Source organism: Euprymna scolopes, chromosome 11, assembly GCF_053919585.1.
Source record: "Euprymna scolopes isolate OS-2025 chromosome 11, ASM5391958v1, whole genome shotgun sequence".
NCBI classification, from domain to species: Eukaryota; Metazoa; Mollusca; class Cephalopoda; order Sepiida; family Sepiolidae; genus Euprymna; species Euprymna scolopes.
The window spans coordinates 103,619,635-103,641,617 of record NC_136492.1 but is presented as its reverse complement, the minus strand read 5'-3'; the positions used below and the strand labels follow the sequence as shown (position 1 = coordinate 103,641,617).

The 21,983-nt window shown below is 34.0% G+C and overlaps 1 protein-coding gene across 4 annotated transcripts in view; it reads left to right on the top strand.

Annotated features, from left to right (window-relative positions):
* Positions 1 to 211: 211 nt before the first annotated feature.
* The window catches only part of LOC145288026 (run domain Beclin-1-interacting and cysteine-rich domain-containing protein-like), a 202,888-nt gene continuing 181,116 nt past the window's right edge, over positions 212 to 21,983 (top strand). For all 4 annotated transcript variants that reach the window (XM_080136033.1, XM_080136034.1, XM_080136035.1 and 1 more), the window contains exons 1-2: positions 212 to 290; positions 18,746 to 18,898. In XM_080136033.1, coding sequence (XP_079992159.1) covers positions 18,852 to 18,898 — 47 coding nt within the window. In that variant the 5' untranslated portion in view covers positions 212 to 290; positions 18,746 to 18,851. The remainder of the gene's footprint in view (positions 291 to 18,745; positions 18,899 to 21,983) is intronic.

Genomic DNA, 21,983 nt, shown 5'->3' with positions numbered 1-21,983 from the left:
TGCAGAGCTGGTGATATCCGATGCCAAATTCTTTATTACATGTCCCAAAGATTTAAGTATAAGTCCTAGTACTGAGAAATATTGCAAGAAAGGGAAACAATTCGAATATGATTGGATGAAAATCGACGCACACACCCTCTAAGTCGTGTAGGTAAAGCGAGTCTATATTAGGAAAAATATGCAAAATAAAATTATATATATATATTTTTTTTTTTTTGTACCAAGTTGTCTCCCCTTGATGTATTAAAGAATCGTAAACAAAAATGGAGGAAGATGTCTCTCACGAACGAGTAAGTATTGCGAAAAAAATCTCTTTAAAGCTAGCAAAAAAAGATAAAAGCTTTTCTTTATATGATCGGCTTTTAAAATGTACCGTTAATTGCTATTCGGTTCCTTAACAAAGAATTTCCTCCTTTAAATACCAAGGAAACTGCGTGTTTTATTATTATTTTCTTGAATAATTGGTCATGGTGTTTACTGATGGGATACGTTTTTTTTTTTTTTTTAATTATTATTTGTTTTTATTAGATGAATCTTTAACTCTAGAAATTATGGAAAAGTTTTTAATTTTCTTTCCACTGAATGATAGACTTACTTGGTTTAAAACTTAATTGACGTAATAATTGCTACTATCAACTTTGAAAAATAAAACTGTACCTCAATGAAAACCTGTCGCTTTTTATTACTACTTTTCATGTGATTATCCACGAAAAATGACTAATATCACCCGATTATTCTTGGATTATTGTGTGTGTGTTTTTAGTTTCATATTGCCTATATAGATCAGCCCCCATGGCGGACAAATTGGTTCAGTAAAATCCCGTAAGGAGTAACGACAACAATCGAAAAGCGACTACTCAGAATGAAACCCGGGTCCCCGAAGCAAGCACTAACAAAAAACACGGATATATTTATTACTAATATTTACATTTTTGTGTGTGTCTGTGAGTACTTGTTCAGAATATGAACGTTGCTGAAATAAAAACGTTGTTATTTAGAACCTGTTCTTAGGACGTTTTGTAACTTATCTGTACTTTCACCTAACAATTTAATGAAAGATAACGTAAAACTTGAAAATCTCATAAAAAAATAAATAAATAACACGGCCCGTATTCTTTTTATGTAAATTGCTCTTTTATTTTTTTGTAATTGTTTTTAGTGTTATTTTAGTCATGTGTACAGTAATATAAACCCCATTTTTTCTTTGCTTCTGCAAAATTTCATGGATTCAGACAAACCACCTTTTGCCGAACTAAGACTTGAGTTAGGTTAGGGTTAAAAAAAAACAGTTCTATTTAAAATCTGTAGATTTTTTTTTTTTTTTTAATTTAACACGCACAAACAGTTATTTACATTTATTATTTATCACTGTTTTTTTTTTTGTTTTGTTTTTTTTAATGTTTCTTCTACAAAATTTAAGGAATTGTTCATCATTCGGCGTCCGTACTTTTGCCCCTCCCTCCCCAAGACATTGTTGTCAAACAATTCAAACATTCTTTGAATTTCATAGATGAAAGCTACATTAAACCGAAAAACGACCCTGGTGTCTAACTCTGTCCCGTGGGGAGGCATAGTAAATAGGTACATTAAATCAAAACCACGTTCAAACTTTTAAGAAAGCAATAATACGGTGCTTATGCATTTTTAGTACCGCGCTCGCGCTATCTTTTGTTAAAACTTGAGGAGAATGCTGTTTTACGGTTGTTGTAAAAATGGACGGAAATTTAAATTTCGTTGCGTTTTAAATTCGGTACATTTTTACATGACGGCCAACTTATCGTTACATTCGACATGCCAACTTTTGTTTTCGAGTATGCTGACAAGGTTGAGGGTGTTTATTCCGAAAGCCGTTCTTAACATTGGGGAGGTTGGAGTGTTTATTCGTTGTAAGCATACCTGAAAACCTATAAAAGCCGACATTTCCAATGTGAACGGTGAGTTGGAGTTCGACTTATGTAAAAAAAAAAAAAAAAAAAAAAAATACTAAAAAGGTATACCAAATTTACATTTTTTGTTTAAAAATTTAATTATTTCGTTTTTGTTAATAAAATTTTATTTTTATGAAAAAAAATATTTTTGTTTGTTTTTATAATATAAAAATACAATGAATGTCATTCTTTCGATTACTTTCGTTTTGGGGGGGCACAAAAAAATACAAAAAAAAAATAAAAACATAATAAAATATAAATTCCCGTTCCGTTTTTTTTTTTTTTTTTTTTTTTTTTTTTACAACAATCGTAAAACATAGCATTATCCGCAAGTTTTACCGGTGAAAGCACAGATTAGTGACAAAACACCCTCCCTTCCCTATGTTAAGAATGGCTTTCAAAATAATAGCGTTATTATTGCAGCGCCGCAGCAGTCACTCAGCAGTGCAGCACAGCACGGTACAGAAAATGCACACGCACCAACAATACTACTAATAAATCAGTTACTTCTATAGGAGAGGACTCATCGATCCGAATGTTTCGGATTACGATTTACGGGACAAACCCGAAATGGTCAAATTGGTCTGTGATTTGAAAGCAAAAAAAAAAAAAAAAAAAAATGTAAAAAAGGCTGACGACACTAAAGCATGTGAATTCAAAACCAGATTATGTTAGCGGGTAAATGTTACTATTGGCGACATAAAAGATTTTAAGGGAAATACAATTTGAAAACTAGCCCCGAGAGATTGATTGGATGTTCCAGTGCTAGTGCTTCTCCCTATCACCCGAGGTTACGTCATGTCTGTTATGATGTAATCCCGTGACATTTAAAACTTGCTTTTAGTTGACTTATAGATTATTTTATTACATTGATTATTTATTTACTATCTTGTTGATAGAGATAAATTTCTTGAATGTTGAGAAATTGGTCCAAAACAATTTGAGGACCGAGGCAGCATTATTTTATACCCGCCACTAATCACAATCAAAGCTTTATCTCACGTGACTCAAATTAACCAATCAGTGGCAACTATTTGACATTTGATAAAAATTTGTCCACTTCGAATATTAAAAAAATAAATAAAATAAAATCTGGTGTTTATTTTTACTTCTGCTCTAAATAGTTACCTGTTTTACAATATTTTTGTAAATTTTCGAAATATCTAAGAATTAAGTTTAAAAGTGTAGAATCTGTTTTGATACTATACTTTACTTTTCTGTCCTCAGTCAGTGAAGTTTTAATTTTTGTCTCAATCCAGAGTTTGGGGGAGATGGATTTTCCCACATTAAAAAACGAGCTTAGGTCTAACTTTGCCGTCCCTGTGGTTGGTAGTGGAAAGTAAATAAAAGGCCAGCAAATGAAATCAAATTGCTACTCACTCACATCTATCTTCCCCAAAATGTGCACTGGATTGAAATAAAAATTAAAATGGCCACAATCACAAAAAAAGATAATGTATAGTATCAACAGATAGTAAATTTTTAGCATCAATTTTATTTTGAAAAATAAAATTACACACACAAAAAAAGTCTAAAATTGGCTAATATTCAGTGCAAGCAAACAAAAAAAAACTGGTTTTTATTTATTTATTTTTAATATTCGAAACAGATGAATTTTCATCAGTTTCAATTGGTTGGCATTGATTACCAATTTTAGTCATCTAAAACAAATCCTTGATTGTGATTAGTGGCAGGCATAAAAGTGCTAATTTTTTTTTGGGGGGGGGGGGTTTATCTACTTGTGTGTGACATATTTTCATCAAAAACAATATTTAATAGAAAATATGAACATTTTAAAATAATATTGTCCATATTTTTTCCAGAAAGGTTATAACTGGACCGGAAGGGTTTAATATTAAGATAATTGAAGGCCAGATACTTGCCTTCTGTATTTTAAACTTTAATAATTCAAACCCTTAATTAAGAAAAGGAAACCAAAGGTAGGTTCTTTGATATAATTGCAGGATCTGTTTCATTATTATTTATATGTGAATGGTAATCGATGAAATACAATAAACATGTATGAGATCATTGCTTCTTTTATTTAGAGCCAACTCTAGAGACACCACTCAAGGCAGAGTAAACCCTAATTAGTTCCTCATGCAACATCTTTCCGTTTTTGAAAAAAACAAAAGAATTTAAAAAAAAAGATTTGATAAAAGGGAGCAGACAAAAATAAAAGTGACCTAGGCATTCATTGGCTTGACTACCCTTTTTACCTAACAGGGATTATTCTGCCTTTTTGACTCTGGACTAAATACACGATGTATAGTCCTTGAACCTTACCGGATTTCTTACCAGTCTTTCCAACTGTGTCCTCCTCACCCTTTCTGAGTTTGGTTTTGATGGAGATAGTGTTTTGCTCAGTCTTTCTCTTTCATCATTTTGTTATTGAGATGTTTGGGGGTCACACATCTCTTCTGTATCTGGTTCCACATTTACTGTACAATTGGTATGGCTGGTAGACTGGCGATGATAATGGGGGCTCTTCTGTTGTTTTTGTTTTTTGTTTGTTTTTTTTTTTCAAATCTATTCTGTTGATACAGCTCTCCATTAACTTTGGCATGGTGTGACCTCTCATCCAGTCTCCACCATACAATGACTTTCTTCCACACTTTCTGAACTTTTTAATGTGTGGTTTCTTCCATACCACATCTCCAGGATGCAAAGGTTAGAGTGGTTTTACTTTGATTGAAGTACTGTTCTTACCCCCTGCTCTCCCACTTAATCATCTTGTTTAATTTTTTGTGTAATTCTGGTTTGAGTAGATTCTCTGGTTTCAAGAAGTGTTTTTGTTCTTCTGGACATCAGTTTCTGTGCTGATGATAACAGACATTGAGATGGCATATTCCTGTGATCCAGCATCGCTAAGTATGGATCAGCCTTATTATCCATTGCTTTCCGGAAGAGATTCTTTGTCATCTTTATTGCAGATTTTACTTTTCCATTTGCTTTGCTATTGTAAGGACTGACAGGTGTGTGTATAAAACACCGTTTTCTTGCAAAGGTTGAAAATTCCTGGCTACTGAACTGAGGTCCATTATCAGTAACTACCTGATCTGGTATTTCATGTCATGCAAAATGGTGTTTAAGTTTAGTGATCATCATCTTTGCCTGTGTAGTTGAAAGATTATCAATTTCCCAGAAATTGCTCATATAATAAACTGTGCAGAGATAGTCCATATCTGTAAAGTTGAAGAGATCTATTCCTACTTTGCCCAGAGTCTCTTGAGGAATCTCATGGACCATTAAGAACTCTGGTGGATTGGGTACCTCATATTTTTTTACATATGGGGCATTTTGAAACATAGTCTCTGATGTTATTGTTCATATTTGCCCAGTACAAACATTTTCTCGTGCTACTGCAACATCCTTTGACCCCTAGGTGTGTGGCATGCAATCTTTCTTTCAACACAGCCCACTGAGTAGTTGGGACCACTACCCTGTTTCCTCTGAAAATTAACCAGTCATGTACAGTCATTTCATTCCGCATATAAAAATATAGTCTCACTTTGTCTTCTGGCCATCCTTACACAATTACTTGTTGCAGCATCTGCATGCTTCTGTTTTCCTTTGTGGCTGAATGCAATTCCAGCAACCTTCCCTCTGTCACAGGAAAGATTCAGTTTCCTTAACATCGTCATCATCTATATATTCACTATTGACTCATGTATATATGCCCTTGATAGTGTATCTGCAAGAAACATCTTTTTGCCAGGATGGTACAGAACTATCACATTGTAAACTTGTAACCACATCAACATATTTTGCAGTCGCTTTGAGCATTTCCCCAATTCTTTTTTCATTATTGCTTCCAATAGCGTATGATCGATCATCATTGTGACCTGTTGACCAAACATATATTAGTGAAACTGTTCACATGTGTGTACTACTGCTAACAGTTCTTTTACAATCTGTCCATATCTGGTTTCTACGTCTGTAAGCACTTGACTGATATAAGCTAAAGGTTGACCTTCTTGTAGCAATGCAGATCCCATGCTTTTTTCACTTGCATCACTGAATGACCTGTGTTTTTTTTTTTTTTTTTTTTTTTTTTAATCATAGTATCTCAATACTAGTGCTTCACTCACCAGTTTTTTGTTTTTTTTTCAAAAGCCTCTTCATGGATTTGTGACCATGTCACATCTGTCTTTGTTTTTGAATTGGAGAATCACGTCAGAGATATAAGATAGAAACTTTGCCAGATAATTCACAGATTCTCCCAATCATTGCACTCCCTTTATGTCTTTTGGGCAGGGCATATCCCTTATGGCCTTTACTTTCTCAAGGTCAAGACGTAACCCCTCATTGGTTATAATGTGCCTTAGGAATGATGCAGATGTTTATCGCAGATTCATTTTTTCAGCGTCCATGGAGATTTTGTGGAGTAGACCTTTATACCATACCCTATCAAAGGTCTTTGCTATGTCAATGGCAATTGCCTTAGAAAGGAAACCTCTGTAGAAAGATTCACTAATCCTATGAGATATAACTGTTAGCACATCTGCTGTAGATATAGCAGAATGGAAACCATATTCCATGTCACTTAGGAAGTTATTTTTGCTGTGGTGGTTAACTACTTGACTATTTAACACAGATTGCAGCAACTTACTTATGACGCACAGGAGACTGATTGATCTGCATTGAAAGGAAGATGACCGATCACCTGAATTCTTAAATACAGGACATTTGGGAAGCAATTCTCCTTAAGACAACGCTTAAACAGCTTTGTAAGTATGGAAGCTAGTTCTGGTTAAAGCTTTTTGAGCAGTATAATTGGAATGCTATCAGGGCCAGTTCATTCACTATAATCGAAGTTTTTATTAGCTCGGTAACATCATGCACAGATATTTTTATGTTGCATAGTGTTTTCAGACACAGGAAGGAATACAGCGTGTTGGCAGCATAGGGTAGAATTAGCTGCAAAGTTTTTGGCAAAGAGTTTGGCTTTGTGTGATGCTGACAAGATTACCTCCGGTCCATTGATGATAGTTGGGATAGAGCACACACTTTTTGTTATTTGCCAAAATTTGTGGGAACCAAGCTGCTGCTCAGCTACTTTGGACTTGATGGACTGAGCATACAACTCTCTAGAGTTCTTTATTACTCTTTTACAGTGATTGCTGGCAGTCCTGAAGACAGCTTTAGCCTCGGTACATCTATTACATTAGAAGCAATGGAAATAGTGATTTTTGTGCGCAATGGCAGCAGCACATTCTGAAGAGAACCATGGCTGGTTGTATTATTTTTGCTGGAATTTATTGGAGGGTATGAAGCAGTGTACACTTACAATTAACCATTCTGTCCATGGCGTTCATGTTCTTTTTAAACATGGAACAAAGAGGTAGATTTGATATAAATGTACAAAAGCTATCAGTCAGTCAGAGAGTATTTATATACTGTTCGATGGAGAGGTATGCTGGAGGACTTATTATATTTTGTTTTTATCTTAATTGAGACAACTGAGTGGTCAGAAGATCCCAATGGGGACAGAATGGAAGGCGAACATAGCTCAGGGCAAGTTGTGAGGAGAAGGTCTAGGAGACTTGCATACTATCAGTGTCAGGCACATGGGTGGGTTTGTAAACAATCTGATTTAGGTCATAAGCAATGGAGAAATCGTGACAAAACCCAGACCCTCCCCTCATCATCTGTCTTGTTTGAGTGGGCTAACCATTCCACATTGTGAACACTCAGATGTATCTTGTTGAACTCTGGGAACCTTCATGGAATTTGGATTCATTATTTAATCGACTCCGGTCCATCGTTTGAACAATCTGATTTCTATCATCATTCAGACGATCCAGTGCTCATCATCACACAGTATTCTAAATATTCCTTGCAGCATTATTGAAATAAACAATGAGATGGATTTAGTCACAATTTTTAGCTGAGAGTTAATTTTTTTTTGCAAATATCTTTAGATCCATACCTGAAAAGATATTTACCAAAAGTAAACTCAATTTTTTTAAATATTTCCCTCTTGAGCCAATTGTTTTTTTTTTTATTTCTCAAGTTTACATTCATACACTTATTTCAATTTCTGTATTAAAATTTTTTAGCAAATACTCATGTATAGAAAATTTGAGGAACTGTTTATATCCAATAATTTTATGAATAAAGATTAAAACATGGCCTTAAACATTATAGTTTTGTAATAATTTGGTTCAGTTAATAACACTATGATAAGTAAATTTAACTTTTTAAATTTTATTAAAAAAAAAATAATCCTGAAGGAAGAATAAATCTAAATGGTATTGAAAAAAAGCATAACAAAAATGAAAGTAAGACTTCCGAGCATTGCTGTGTATGTACTGCTATTATATAATATATCTATTATTATTATTATTATGATACTAAATGTGGGGTCTGCAATAAGTTTTATTGCAAAAATATCTCAAGGATAAATGCTTTTGTAAAATATATCCTCATTTCAATCTGACTATTTTTATAATTTTATAACAATAAAAATAGAAAGTGCATCTTGTCTGATAATCAGCCATTGTTTACTGAATTTTTTACCATTATCTTTTTAAAACTTTTTTATTATTATTCCTCAGATAGAAACCTTAGCGATCATGTCTTTTGCTTTTGTGAAATTTAAGAGGTATTTTTTATTTGTAACAATAGGTTTTGTCCTAACATACTGCTTATAGAAAATGATGGGACTAGTTAGTATCAACAATAGTTAATAAACAAGAATGGATATTATAAAGATATGTCATTCAATTTGTGTTTTAGTAATGAAAATACCATTTCAAACTTGAGCATGATTGACTGCTGGAAATGCTATTTGGTGTAATGAATATGAGTAGATTTTTCCTCCTTACAAGAATAAATGCTGACTAGTGGTATCGTTTATGTCTGTCATCAAAAGGTACACTAAAGCCTCATGCTTGTTATGAATCTTACTTCCTCTAAATGATTGGGTTCAGTCTCCTTCGCCAGGCATCGAATGCCAAGGCTGAGACATATGAGTGCTGTGACAAACACGTCGTATACTGCCCAGCAACGTTGTTGGCCAGCTCCAACTACAAACACTCGTTCAGAAAGTTGACTTGCCAGATTATTACTCTAATACTATAGTCAAGTCCCCTCAGCTATTTCAAACGAATATATCCCTTTCATGGAACATATCAAACTTGAAAAAGAATTTCCAAACTACCTGGTAAATATACCCAGTAAACGAAGAGATTTAGACAATTGCAAAAAGGGATAGTTAAAATCTTAAAAAGACCTCTCAGTTGGAATGTATGAGATAGCGGGTGAATGCTTGACATTTGGTAGAATGCCCTATCCCCAGCTTGCACAATAATATAAATAAAAAAAAACGCATTACTGACTGCTGGAAATGCCATTTCAAGCTTGAGCATCATAGACCAGTAAAAATCCCATTCTTTCAAGTACATCAAAATTCTTGCTTTTACTTATATCCAGAAGGATTGAACCAGCTTTTTTTACTAATCCTAATGGTATCTTGAATTAGTACCACCTATGTCACACAATTTTTAACAGCTGATCTGCCAATCCCTAGGTACTTATGATTCTATATTTTTAATTGTATATTTTAAAACCAGCTATTATTAAATTTATCTTCATATCTTAATAGTAAGTAAACATTTCTTGAAATATAAAAAGTATTTACAGATATTACAGCAATTCATACAGTTCCTAAACTTCATTATTATAAAAAATGTTCCTTTGTAACCAACCGACATTCATAAACATCTTAAATATGCAAAACTTTCTCATGCTTTCAATATGTTTGTCTTCAAAATTGAAAAATTAGTACACCGGATTCATCGTATTTTTATCTGTTTTCTAACTGTCTCACAAATGCACATGCACATTACAGATTACTTATATTAAGAATAAGTAGTTTGAAAACACCTTTTAAAGCTCATGTCATGCTGGTCTAATGGTTATCATACTTGACTCGCTGTCTTCAGGTTTTAGTTTTGATCTCAGCTTGAGTATTTTTTCTTTTTTTTTACTTACGAGAAGTGAAGTGTTTAGAAATGAATATGATACTCGCATGCACATCTCATTCAGCATTAATTAAAATACTAGTGGGACCTGTGGAAATTTCACAGCGAACTCATTCATATGTAATATATTGATGTTGGCATTCTGTGGATGTTCAGTGTAAATGGAGATGCCCTGATATTATTGTAGCACTTTTGTTAAAATTGCAAAAGTATTTACCTAATCCAGCAGGGACGATCGGCCTAGCTTGATCATAAAGTATGCTTAAATATGATATTTTAATTTTTTGCAGATTTTATATACATTATGATAGTTAATGTTTTATTGATTCTTATCTATATATACATAAAAGCGAAAATGTATGTATGTTTGTGTTTGCTAAAAACTTTCGACAGACACAACAAAAATTCACAAACTCGGTATCATATTGAAGCTCCATCCTTCACTCAAAAAATATCGAAAAATTGGCCAAAAAAGTTCATTTTTTTCACCCCGAAATCAACAATTTTCGACCGGGTCAACAAAAACCGTCCTCTCGTTACGACGACCGGTTCTACGCATGCGTCAGATGTCATGACCTGATTTACTTTAAATAGTTGAAGAACTGACTAAATTTCATGTACGTCGTGTTAGCTCAGTTGGTTAGTGCGTTGGGTCGTTATCTAAATGTTTTGGGTTTGAATCATAGTGTGAGATGTCTTTTTTTCTTTTTTTTTTATTGTTATTTAAGCCATTTTTCACGTAACGTTCGTTTCTCCTTTTTTTTTTTTTTTTACTTCGCTTATTCTTAGGTTTTCATTCACACACCCAAAAACACCCGGGTACCCACCGATTTTTTTTAAATTTTAATATCGAAACAGGCTTATTTAAGCCATTTTTCACATGTTTTTTTTTTTTTTGTTTTTAGTTTTAACGTTCGTTTTTCTGTTTTCTTTTTTGTTTTTTCGATTTTTTACATTTAACATCGTTCGTTTGCCTTACATTAGTTTTTTTGTGTGTGTGTGTTTTTTTGTTTTTTTTTACTTCGCTTTAATCGACCCAACTTTTATAAGCTATTTTCGAGATATTTTTTTATCGCTGCGTAGCGGGGAAAACAGAAACTGGCTTTCAGCGCAAAACTAGGTCAAACATCACGCAACTTGACGTTATCGCATCTACTAATTTCGGTTTATAAACATCAACTTAACACACTTATCAATTCATCTGTTCCCGTGGTTGAGATGGTTAGGTCACAGGGTTTTTTTTTCCCATTTCCTTTCCACCTCCGCGTCAAAGGTTTGGAGTTCAAGCCTACCTTTCTAGTAAAACTATTTTTTTTTCTTTTACACCTCCAAACAACAGGCCAACTTTTTTTTTTCTTTTTTTTTTTTTTAAACAGGGTTGTTTTAATTTACCCCCACCAACACACACCTCCAAAGACCCGGGCAACGCCGGGTACCCCCGCTAGTCTATATATATAAAAGGCAAAATGTGTGTGACCATTTCGTGTATGTCTGGCAAAGGCTTTTCTCGCACACAGTCCCGGGTTCGTTACTATCGCTTACAACTGTGTATATAGATCCTAGATAATAATAACTAGGATTTGGGAATGCATGTAGCTTATAGATTTTTATCGACTTTTACAAAATTATTGCTATGTTGGCTTCTCACGTGTTGATTCGTCTTTTTCGTATAAAAAGCGAAACTAATTCAAAGCTAACACGCTGTTCTCGGCATCGCACCAGGAACGTCCACAAGCAATCAGCTTTGATCAATGTGGGGCTAAACTCCTTATATCAGATGGGGAGCCAGTTTCCCCCCACCATCTTGAGGATGGGGAAGCGAAAACTGCCCCGCATTGAAACAAAGTAAACAAACCCCAAAAAGCTGTCCCGCATTAAATAAAATACTGCTACGTCATCTCGTAACACTCCCGCGATGACCTCATTTAGCAGCTATCTTTCCATCAAACCTCTTTCACTCACTTTATAAGCCTTAACTTAACACTCTAATCATTTCCTCTTACTCCTGGCCTAGACGGTTAAGTGGTTGGCTTTTGTTTCACTTCACGTCCGTGTCAAGGTTTCTGGGTTCAATCCCGCCTCCCGACTAAAACTATTTTTTTTTCTTTTAAATCTTTAAACACCCGAGCAACGTTTTTTTAACTTCGCTTATTCTTTAGTTTACCCCCCCCATACATGCAGCGTTATTATCCTAAGATTGTAGGTTCGATCCGACAGGGTTATTTATGCCATTTGTTTTGGTTTTTCCGATTTTTTTTCTTAACATCGTTCCAGGGTTATTACTTACCCCCCTCCCATACACACACCTACAAACACCCGGGTACAGGGGGTACCCGGGTGTTTGTAGGTGTGTGTATGGGGGGGGGGGTAAGTAATAACCCTGGAACGATGTTAAGAAAACTAAGTAACTTTTATATTATAGTTGCGATTTCAAAAATAAAAAAAATATATCCATGTGACTTTGGTGCATCAGCTTCAATCGAAACCAAAAAATTCTTGATAAAATTATTTATAAAAAAATAGATGATTTAAGTTCTACCAGCTATGAAGAATTCTTGGTAAAATTATTTATTACAAGAAATGGAAGTCCATAACAAACAACAGTAACTCTGATGTAAGCATGACACACAAAATAGAAATAACACACACGCTATCTTATTAATATATAGATGATATTTATGCATATTTTACGATGGGGCAATGCTGGACAGCCTGCTAGTATCAAATAAGGAAGGGACATATTCATATTATTTAAAGAATATTTAACTAACAGTTAAAATTAAGTATTGAAGAAGAAAGTGATTTTTTTTGTTCTTAATAGTATTGATTCTGGCAGGCCTTTATTATTTCAAAAGCTATGTTATTAGGGTTTTTAATTCTCTCCCACTGCAAGAACTTAGACACTAGGATCGGAAAATGAGATTGAGAAGTCAGCGGCCCCAATGAGAGGCACTCTGACCTGCAAAAAGTGCCTGAACTGCCCTGTTAGCATACCCAGTAAGGGTGTCTCAGGCGATTAGCAATAGACTAACCCCCTACTCAAAGAGAAAAAAAAAAGCCTGGGAGGGTGAACCGGCTAGAAGTGCACAGAACTAAACTCCCACTACAAAATCAACAGGGACCGGATCATAAGAAGGGTCTAATCTCTGTTGACTTTGGGGGCGGAGAATAAAAATCCGTTATTAACAGTATGTTTTTCAGATGGATGTAGAAAACACTAGAATTTGCATAGAATCCAATTAGTAACTCAAATACCTTCTGATTAAAAGTTTTTTTTTATTTCCATGAAAATAGTAAAACTCTGCACCCGTTCTGTCAATGAAGCATATCTGAATTGATAAAGAGCTAACAGATGTCCTCTTGTCAATAACCACCCACTTAATTAATTCTTTGGATTTTGTTTTTTCATCGGTTTATTGTATTTCAATAAATTAACTTTGTGAAACTATATGAAGGCTCTGGTTGGGTTTATTCCAAGGTAATACGTATAACAGGCTGGCAATCCTGAAGGTTGGCATGATTCTCTAGGATATAAAGCGAAGTTGTCTCTTTTTTTTGATTATTTAACTTTGGTTAGTTTTAAGAGATCAAGGGGCTCCTTCCTGGGGCTAACACTTGATTTCATTAGGATTTGAATTTATATCCGAGAACTTTTTTAAGAATAGGTGTTGTTCTCTTTATGGCTGCTCTCTGTATTCCATTACAGTTTGGTCTTCCACGGATTGTTTCCAAGTATTTCTTAAGATTTTTTTTTATTATTAAGTTGGTTGCTTCTATCACAACTGGTATATTTTTTTTATTGTTAGGTTAGTTGCTTCTATCACAACTGGTATATTTCTTTCAGAAACCATGTCTTTCAATCATTCTTTAGATCCTGATGTTTTCTTTTCTTTTGGGCTTGTTCCATATTACAATGTCTGGTTTAATGGCCTTGTTTTTTATGCATCTGCCTGCTAGTATGTATTTGTCATACAACACTGTGACATTTCCGTTTGATGTTGTCGATGGTGATTCATGTTCCCAGACGTTCAATCTGTCAAGTTGCATCGCTTCACAGATCTTCCAATGGAAGTATTTGCATACTTTGTTATAGCAAACAGTGTAAAGACGATCTGCCAATAAGCTTGGGCATCCAGACGTTAGGTGGCTTGGGCTCTCAATCGCTGAGTGACAAAACCTGCACTGGCTATTTGCTTGTAGGTCAGCCATTTTTTTAATCTATTTGTAAATAAATCCTGGTCTTGACTGACTACAATGAGTGTTTTCTCATCAAATGGAAGTCTCCCATTTTTCAGCCATTGGGGGTGAAGCATTCCTGTCTGTATACTCCTGGTTAAGCTTCTCAAGGAACTTTCCTGCTCTTTTATATTGTTCCCTTTCTTGTTTTCTTGTGTCTTTCTCTGTGTATTTCTTTCTTTTCTTTCTTGCAATCTGTGTTGCTGGTTCATCATATACCTCAGCAGTATTTTCCAGTATGACACCCTCAAGTTTTCAGCAAGCTTTGTGATTGAGGTTCGTTGAGGTAGACATATCTGTTGAGCTTTTGATGTACTGCCCCATGCTTACTATGGTGGCTTGATATGCATACATTGGTTTCTGTACAAATACCTAAAATGTTGGTATTTGCTTGATCGATATTGTCACGAATGAATAATATCTAATATTTAGAAAATATTCTTTGATCCTAAACTGGTGCAGATTATTATTATTTTTTTTTTTTTCTGAGGGGAGAGGGGTGGGGGTCCGGCCAGATTATCTACTAACTAAAGGGAAGTAACTGATTTTTTAATTAAGTTAATTTCTTTATGCCGATTCCTTGCCCAGGGAATCTATGAAAACAAGTTGTCTGTGTGCATATACATGGTCAGAGAGAAGAATGGTCTAGACAGAAAAAAGAGGAGATGGAGAGATAGAGGGGGAAGAGATAGGAGTGCTGACTGCTATTAATCAACTAATTTTTTCTTTCAATAAATTAAAAATCTTAAATGATTTTAATGTTTATAAAATTCTCCTTTTTATTGATTTACTCTTCACACAACTCAAATCACAGATGCCAGGTTGTTATCAAAACCTTCATCTTTGTTTTGCAATGAACCAACAGCAACAAGCAAGGGAGATCACTCTAAGAGCTTAACAAAGACCATAACTTTTTTTAACAAAGTCGTTGTTCCTTGGCCTTTTGGCTAGAAGCATAGTGTGGTATCTGTTTTAATACTAAACTTATTTATTTTTGTTCCTATTCAGAGTGCCCCTTTTTTTGGAGCTGAATTTTCCCCACATTAAAAACCGACCTTGTATCTAACTCTACCCTTGTGGGGAGGCAAGTAAATAGGAACAACTTTACACTTCCAGTTGTATTTATTTAAAAAAAAAATGTTATTTGCTTTGCAAAGTGATTTTTTTCCCCCTGATTCAAACAAACTTTATCTCAAAGCTTGATCCAATGAGTCATGTGATTTTTTTTTGGAGCTGGATTTTCTCCACATTAAAAACCGACCTTGTGTCTAACTCTGCCCTCGTGGGGGAGACAAGTAAATAGGAACATAATTTAGAATGAGAGATGGAGCCTATTATGACATATAATAGATGTAAATGATCCAAATTATATAGATTCTTTGAACAAGGTCCATTCAATTAAAGACGTGAAAATAATTAGTTTCCGTATATTCTTATTTGTTGACCTACATTTTCGTTGAGGTCTTCAAATTATGCAACATCATTTACTTCTAATGAGTTTCAAAACCGAAAGTTGCTCGGTTCTGTAAATGTGCAAGATCGGCAATATACGAGGTACCTTAAATGAGTCTCCAAACTTTTTTTGTATTGGAACTTTTATTGAGAATACACACATGAAACTCTAGTCCTCTTCAAAGTAATCTCCTCTGGCTGCAATGCACGTACTGTCTCAACAACTTTTGCAAGGCTCTATAGAAGTCCTCTTGCATGAGTGTATCAATGACTTTCCTCACAGCCTCTTTCATCTCCTCAATTGTCTCATAACAACAGCCTCTAAGGTTTTCTTTGAGCTTAGGGAATAACCAAAAGTCACGAGGTGTTAGGTGTAGACTATAGGGAGGGTGAGGAACTGGCTGGATGCTTATCTTGGTCAAATAGTCTGTGACAAGGATGAAATTGTGGACTGGTGCATTTGCCAAAATCTTCCGCATCTTCAGTTCCTCACAAATAATTGTGTGTACACTTCCAACACTGACATCAAACTGTGCACTTATTGTCTCTATAGACACACAACGGTCCTTATCCATGAAATTCTTTATTAGCCAATCGACTCTGGTGTTCTGATTTCTTTACTCCTCCTACACCTCTCATTATCCCTGACAGACTCTTGCCTCCCTTGAATCTCCTATACCACCCAAAAACTGATGCTCGATTCATACGATGATCCAAAAGTAGTCTGAAGCATTCCATATGTTTCTGTGGCATGTTTGACAAGTTTAAAACAGAATTTTACTGCATATCATTCTTCTAAAGTTTCCTCACATCCAGATTGCATTTTGAAATTCACCAGCTGTGAAAATCGGGCTTTAATAGGGTGTATTTCAATTCCTATGGTAGCTGTTCATTTGAATCTGAAATCATAAAAATTGTTCAGTCATCTCATAAGATATATAGTAATAACTACTGGATTTTCAAGAGTCTACCTACAAAAAAGTCTGGAAACTTATTGAAGTCACCTCATATAAAAAAATTCTATATAAGGGTTTTTGTTGTTTTTTTTTTGTGATTGCTACATAAAGTTTGAGAAGAAAGTTGAAATAGGTAAAGATTGTTTGGGGAGGAGTAGAGGGAGTAAATAGTAGTTTCAATCCACCCATCCACCCAAAATAGAAGGATGGGGGCTTAAAGAATATTAAAACTGAAAATTGCTGTGCAAGGTTGGGGAAAGGAGGAAAAAGTGTCCCCTTCCCCCCTCCCAAATCTATGAATTGGTGAATTGAATAGCTGAAATAATAATTCAATAATACAATTATCTTTTTTCAATCTTATCCGAGACTGGAAGTTGAACCTGGAATTCTTGACTTAATAGGTATATGATGAAGATAAAGGTTGAAAAACTGGTAATAAAAGAAGTAAAATCAAGTTCTTTAATCACGTGAATTATGTAAAATTTTAAGAGAAAAACATAAAAAAATTGGATGAAAGTAAAAAAATTTTGAATAAAAAAATACACTGCAAATAATAATAATTTGCAAAGAGGAAAAAAATGATTATTTAAAAGCATCAACCAGAATAGGTATTTTTCTTTTTATTCTTTTTATGGATACTCACACGAAACCGGTTACATTAGTTATAGTTTTTTTTTTTTTTTTTTTTTAATTATAAGCTTGCAAGTTTTTACTGAATGAAATAAAAATATTTCTTATTTATAATATTCCAAAACGTGGAAGTGTGAGTTAATAATAATAATAATTAGAATTAATCTATTCATTTGGTTTTACCACAATCGCTTTACTCAGACAGAACTGGTTATTTGAACAAATACTCTTATTGGTGTAAATTGAAAAAGTATATCTTATTATTTTTATCCGAGGGAAGAGTAGGAGTTCAAAGGAATTAATGAATTAAGACTCCCTTGCTTTTATTTATTTATGACTGCAAAAATAAAATGTTAATTAATTAAAACTAAATTTTAAAATCAATGAAATCAATCAAAAATAAAAAACAATTTTTTAGTTTGATAAAAAAAGAAAGTCTTATAAAACACTAATAGAGATGCCCGGCATTGCCCAGGGTAAAAGTGTAACATATTTTTATTAAAACTTCTTTCCCTTTCTCTATCCATCTCTCTTTCCTTCTCCACCATTTTACTTCTTCCTTTCTTTCTTCTCCACCCAGCCTATTTTTCTCTAGCTGGTTATACACACAGACATCTTTCCTTTATATTGTTAGAAATTAGTATATTCTTTCAATAAAATATTGCTTAATAAAATTTTTAAAATATCTATTTTTGCGCATATCTTCTTTTTTCTTTTTTTTTTTGTGAATAATGATGTTTTTTGGTTTTTTATTAGTTAAGAATGCTCTTTCAAATAGTAAAGGTTGTGCCTTAATGACATCTCTTCATATTATGAATGCTGTGAAAACGAAGAAAATAAATTTGAGGGCAACCTTTCTTTGAAAGGACAGAAGAATACTAGCTATGTGTAATTTTATTGTGCTTTTGTTTAGGTATCTGTGTGTGTATGTGTGTGTGTGTATATGTATATATATATATATATATATATATATATATATATATATATATATATATATATCTGGGATAAGTGTACAATATTTTTTTTTTTTTTTTTGGTTATTCTTTCTCTTATGGATGTTGTTTTAAAAATAAGTGCTAAGGTAATTGTTATTTAAAAATTTAAGTTGGAATTAATTTCTAACAATATAATAGATTCCCCCAGGAATGAGTCAACATTTTCTTTTCAAATTAGTACATTTTAAAACTGAAAAGTTAACCAGTCTTTAACAAAACCTGACTAAGTTGAACCCCAGAGAATGAATAAATTTTTGTAAATTATAGATGTTATTCATTTGAGGTAATGCCAATCAAGAAAATACCAACTTAGTAGGTATTTGTTTTGTAACTTTCTGACTTTTAGCCAAACATACAAACATGCAACTGCTCTTTATTTTATAGATGGCACAATAATTGACCTAAATTACTAATAGAACAGATTTTTTATTTTCCTTTTTGATATTAAAGCTATTCCCATCAATGATATAGGGGAAAATCTGACTTAACTTCATATATGAAATTTTACAACTTGTTCATTTAGACTGGGTTCTTTTTCATTTCTTTTTTGTTCTCTATAGGCTATTTGTCACTGATGCAATGCTGTTGATACCTGAACAAAGGCAAAAGTGAAGACGGCAGACACCTTTTCATACAACTTGCGTACCAAACGCTTGTATCTCCTAAATGGCGTTCCAGAATAACAAGGAGGTAGAAAAGGACAAAAAGCCAAGGCAAGTAGCGTTCTTTCATCTATTGTCCCTAGCTATCAGTAAAATAACAACTTGTGTTCAATGAAACTGTTACAATGTTATTTTATTTCATAGCTCATGTATTAAATGTTTATTCCAAACATATTTATCATTAGAACAAAAAATTAAGGCCAAGTATGGTTAATACATTTATTTACAGTTGACAATTATGATACGCATCAATATACAATATACAAAACAATAAAAGATTACTTCTTGCTATGCTTTTAAGATAGGAATTTTATTTAGTGGGAATCACAAATATCCTCTATATGTAAAAGTACCAGGTAAATAATGCACTGTTTGTAATATTCCAAATTACGGCCTTAATTTAAAAGTAAAAGCAAATTAACCGTTGCAATATAGGTTAAGCAAAACATGAAACTTATAAAATGATGTCAGTAAATGATGTAGCCATAGAGAAGAAAAAGAAAAAAGCAAACAATGTGCTTAATATTGTAAATTGAAAGTTTACATAAAATAAAGAATTGACTAGATGTACACAAAGAAATACTGGGGTCCTGGATATGATCTTGAACTATATCCAGTGGTGAGGCCCCAGCTTGCGGGCTTTGGGGAGTGTGGAGCCACCCTGTAATTGCCATTGCTCCCAGGTCCACTCTGACCCGGAGTGGTAGTACCTGTTAGGGTCCCAACTATGGGTTAAATAGAAACCAACTTGAAAACAACAAATATATTCTATTAAAAAATTTTTCTTAAATCTTTGGATTCAGCATTAAATAACCTGAAAAGGGTTGATATGCCATAAAACAAAAACAACCAACCAACCAAAGAAATACTGTTAACGGAATATTTTTTTTTTATTTCAGCTTTCTATTTTTTATATAAGCATCTAAAATTCCAGTAAGTTTTAGGTTTACTCATGCATTCATTAAATGAAACTAATCAATAATTATGGAAACTGCTTTCATAAACCGGTAATTTTTGTTTGTTATTTTTGTTTGTCTGTTTTTGTTTTTTTGGGGGGGTTTCTTTTGTGTGTGTGTGTGTGTGTTACTATTTTTTTAATTGAAAAGGTGGGTGTGTTAGTTCATATTTGAAAATTGAGACATTAGCTCACTTTTCACATTGGTTGGTTAAAACTATTGATGGGATAATTATAAACTTTTTCCTGATTTTAATGTTCTAAATCCCTGACTCCGATATAATTACCAATTCTTTTAAAAATTACTAAATATTTCATTAGATTTGTTTTTAATTTTCGAATTATGAGGTGCCTTAAATAAGTTTCCAAACTTTTTTATACATGCATTTAAAATTGTTGTAGAGTCTTGAAAATTCAGTATGTTATTGCTATACATCTTATGAGATGATGAACCAATTTTTATGATTTCATGTTCAAATGAACAGCTACCATAGGAATTGGAATATACTCTAGTAAAGCCTGATTGTCGGAGCTGGTGAATTTTAAAAATGCAATTTGGATATGCGAGCACTTTAGAAGAATGATATGCAATAAAATTCTGTTTTAAACTTGGAAAACATGCCACAGAAACATATGGAATACTTCAAACTGCTTTTGGACCATCTGAATTGAGCATCTTCGGTTCTTTGCAAATAATTGTGTGTACGGTTCCTACACTGACATCAAACTGTGCACTTATTTTCTCTATAGATACACAATAATCCGTATCCATGAAATTCTTTATTTTGTTAATCAACTCTGGTGTTCTGACTTCCTTACTCCTCCTACACCTCTCATTATCCCTCACAGACTCTACCTTTCTTGAATCTCTTATGCCACTCAAAATCTGATGCAGCATCACACAAAGCCAAACTCTTTGCAAAAACTTTGCAGCTAATTCTACCCTATGCGATCAGGGCTGCCAACCCCCCGTATTTCCTCCTGTGTCTGAAAACACTATGCGACATACAAATAACTGTGCATGATGTTGTCGATTCCAGTGGCCTTGTGTGATGCTGACGAGATTACCTCGGGTCCATTGATGATGGTTGAGATAGAGCACACACTTCTATTCAGGACCTGTTTGTTATTTGCTCAAATTGGTGGGAACCAATCTGCTGCTCAGCTACTTTTTGACTTGATGGATTGGGCACACAACTTTCTTGCGTTCTTTATTACTCTTTTACAGTGATTGTTTGCAGTCCTGACGGCAGCTTTAGTCTCAGTACATCTATTACATTGGAAGCAATGGAAATAGTGATTTCTGTGCACAATGGCAGCAGCACATTCTAAAGAGAACCACGGCTGGCTGTTAGGTTTTCGCTAGAATTTTTTTTGGGGGGGGGGGCTATGAAGCTGTCTAAACCTGCAATTAACCATTCCATCAGGTCTGATACCATGGCGGACGTCTTTTTAAACATTGAACATAGAGGTAGATCTGATATAAATGTACGAAAGCTATCACAGTCAGCCATAGAGTATCGATATACTGCACGGTGGAGAGGTATATCGAAGGACTTATTACTTTTGTTTTTATCTTAACTCAGATAACTGAGTGGTCAGAAGATCTCAATGGGGATATAACACAAGATAAACATAGCTCAAGGCAAGTTGTGATAAAAAGGTCTAGGAGACTTGCATACTGACCATCAGTGTTGGGCACACAGGTGGGTTCATGAACAATCTGAGGTCGTAAACAATGAAGAAATCATGACAGAACCTTCCCCTCATCATCTGTCTTGTTTGAGTGGACTAACTATTCCACATTGTGAACATTGAAGTCTCCACACACGTGAATGTTAGCTGAAGGATGAACAGACAGGACATAGTCAATTTTCTCATATATGCTTTTAAAGATAGTAACTCTGCTGTTATGGGGATGATAGCGGGCAAATATAAACAGGTGTGAGCAAGTGCAACCCAAAAGCACATAGAGGGCAATTTAGGGCATTCTCTACATGGAAAGCCATCTCTAATGTAAACACATATTTCATGCCCATGTTGAGGGGTCAAATTTGGATGTTAAATTAGAATATCCTTTAATTACGAACGCATCTGGAGAAACTGTCAATTATCACTTATCAAGCCCGAAAAGCCACTCGAGGATAAAGGTTAATGACTGTAAGTTGATAGTTTAGTAAT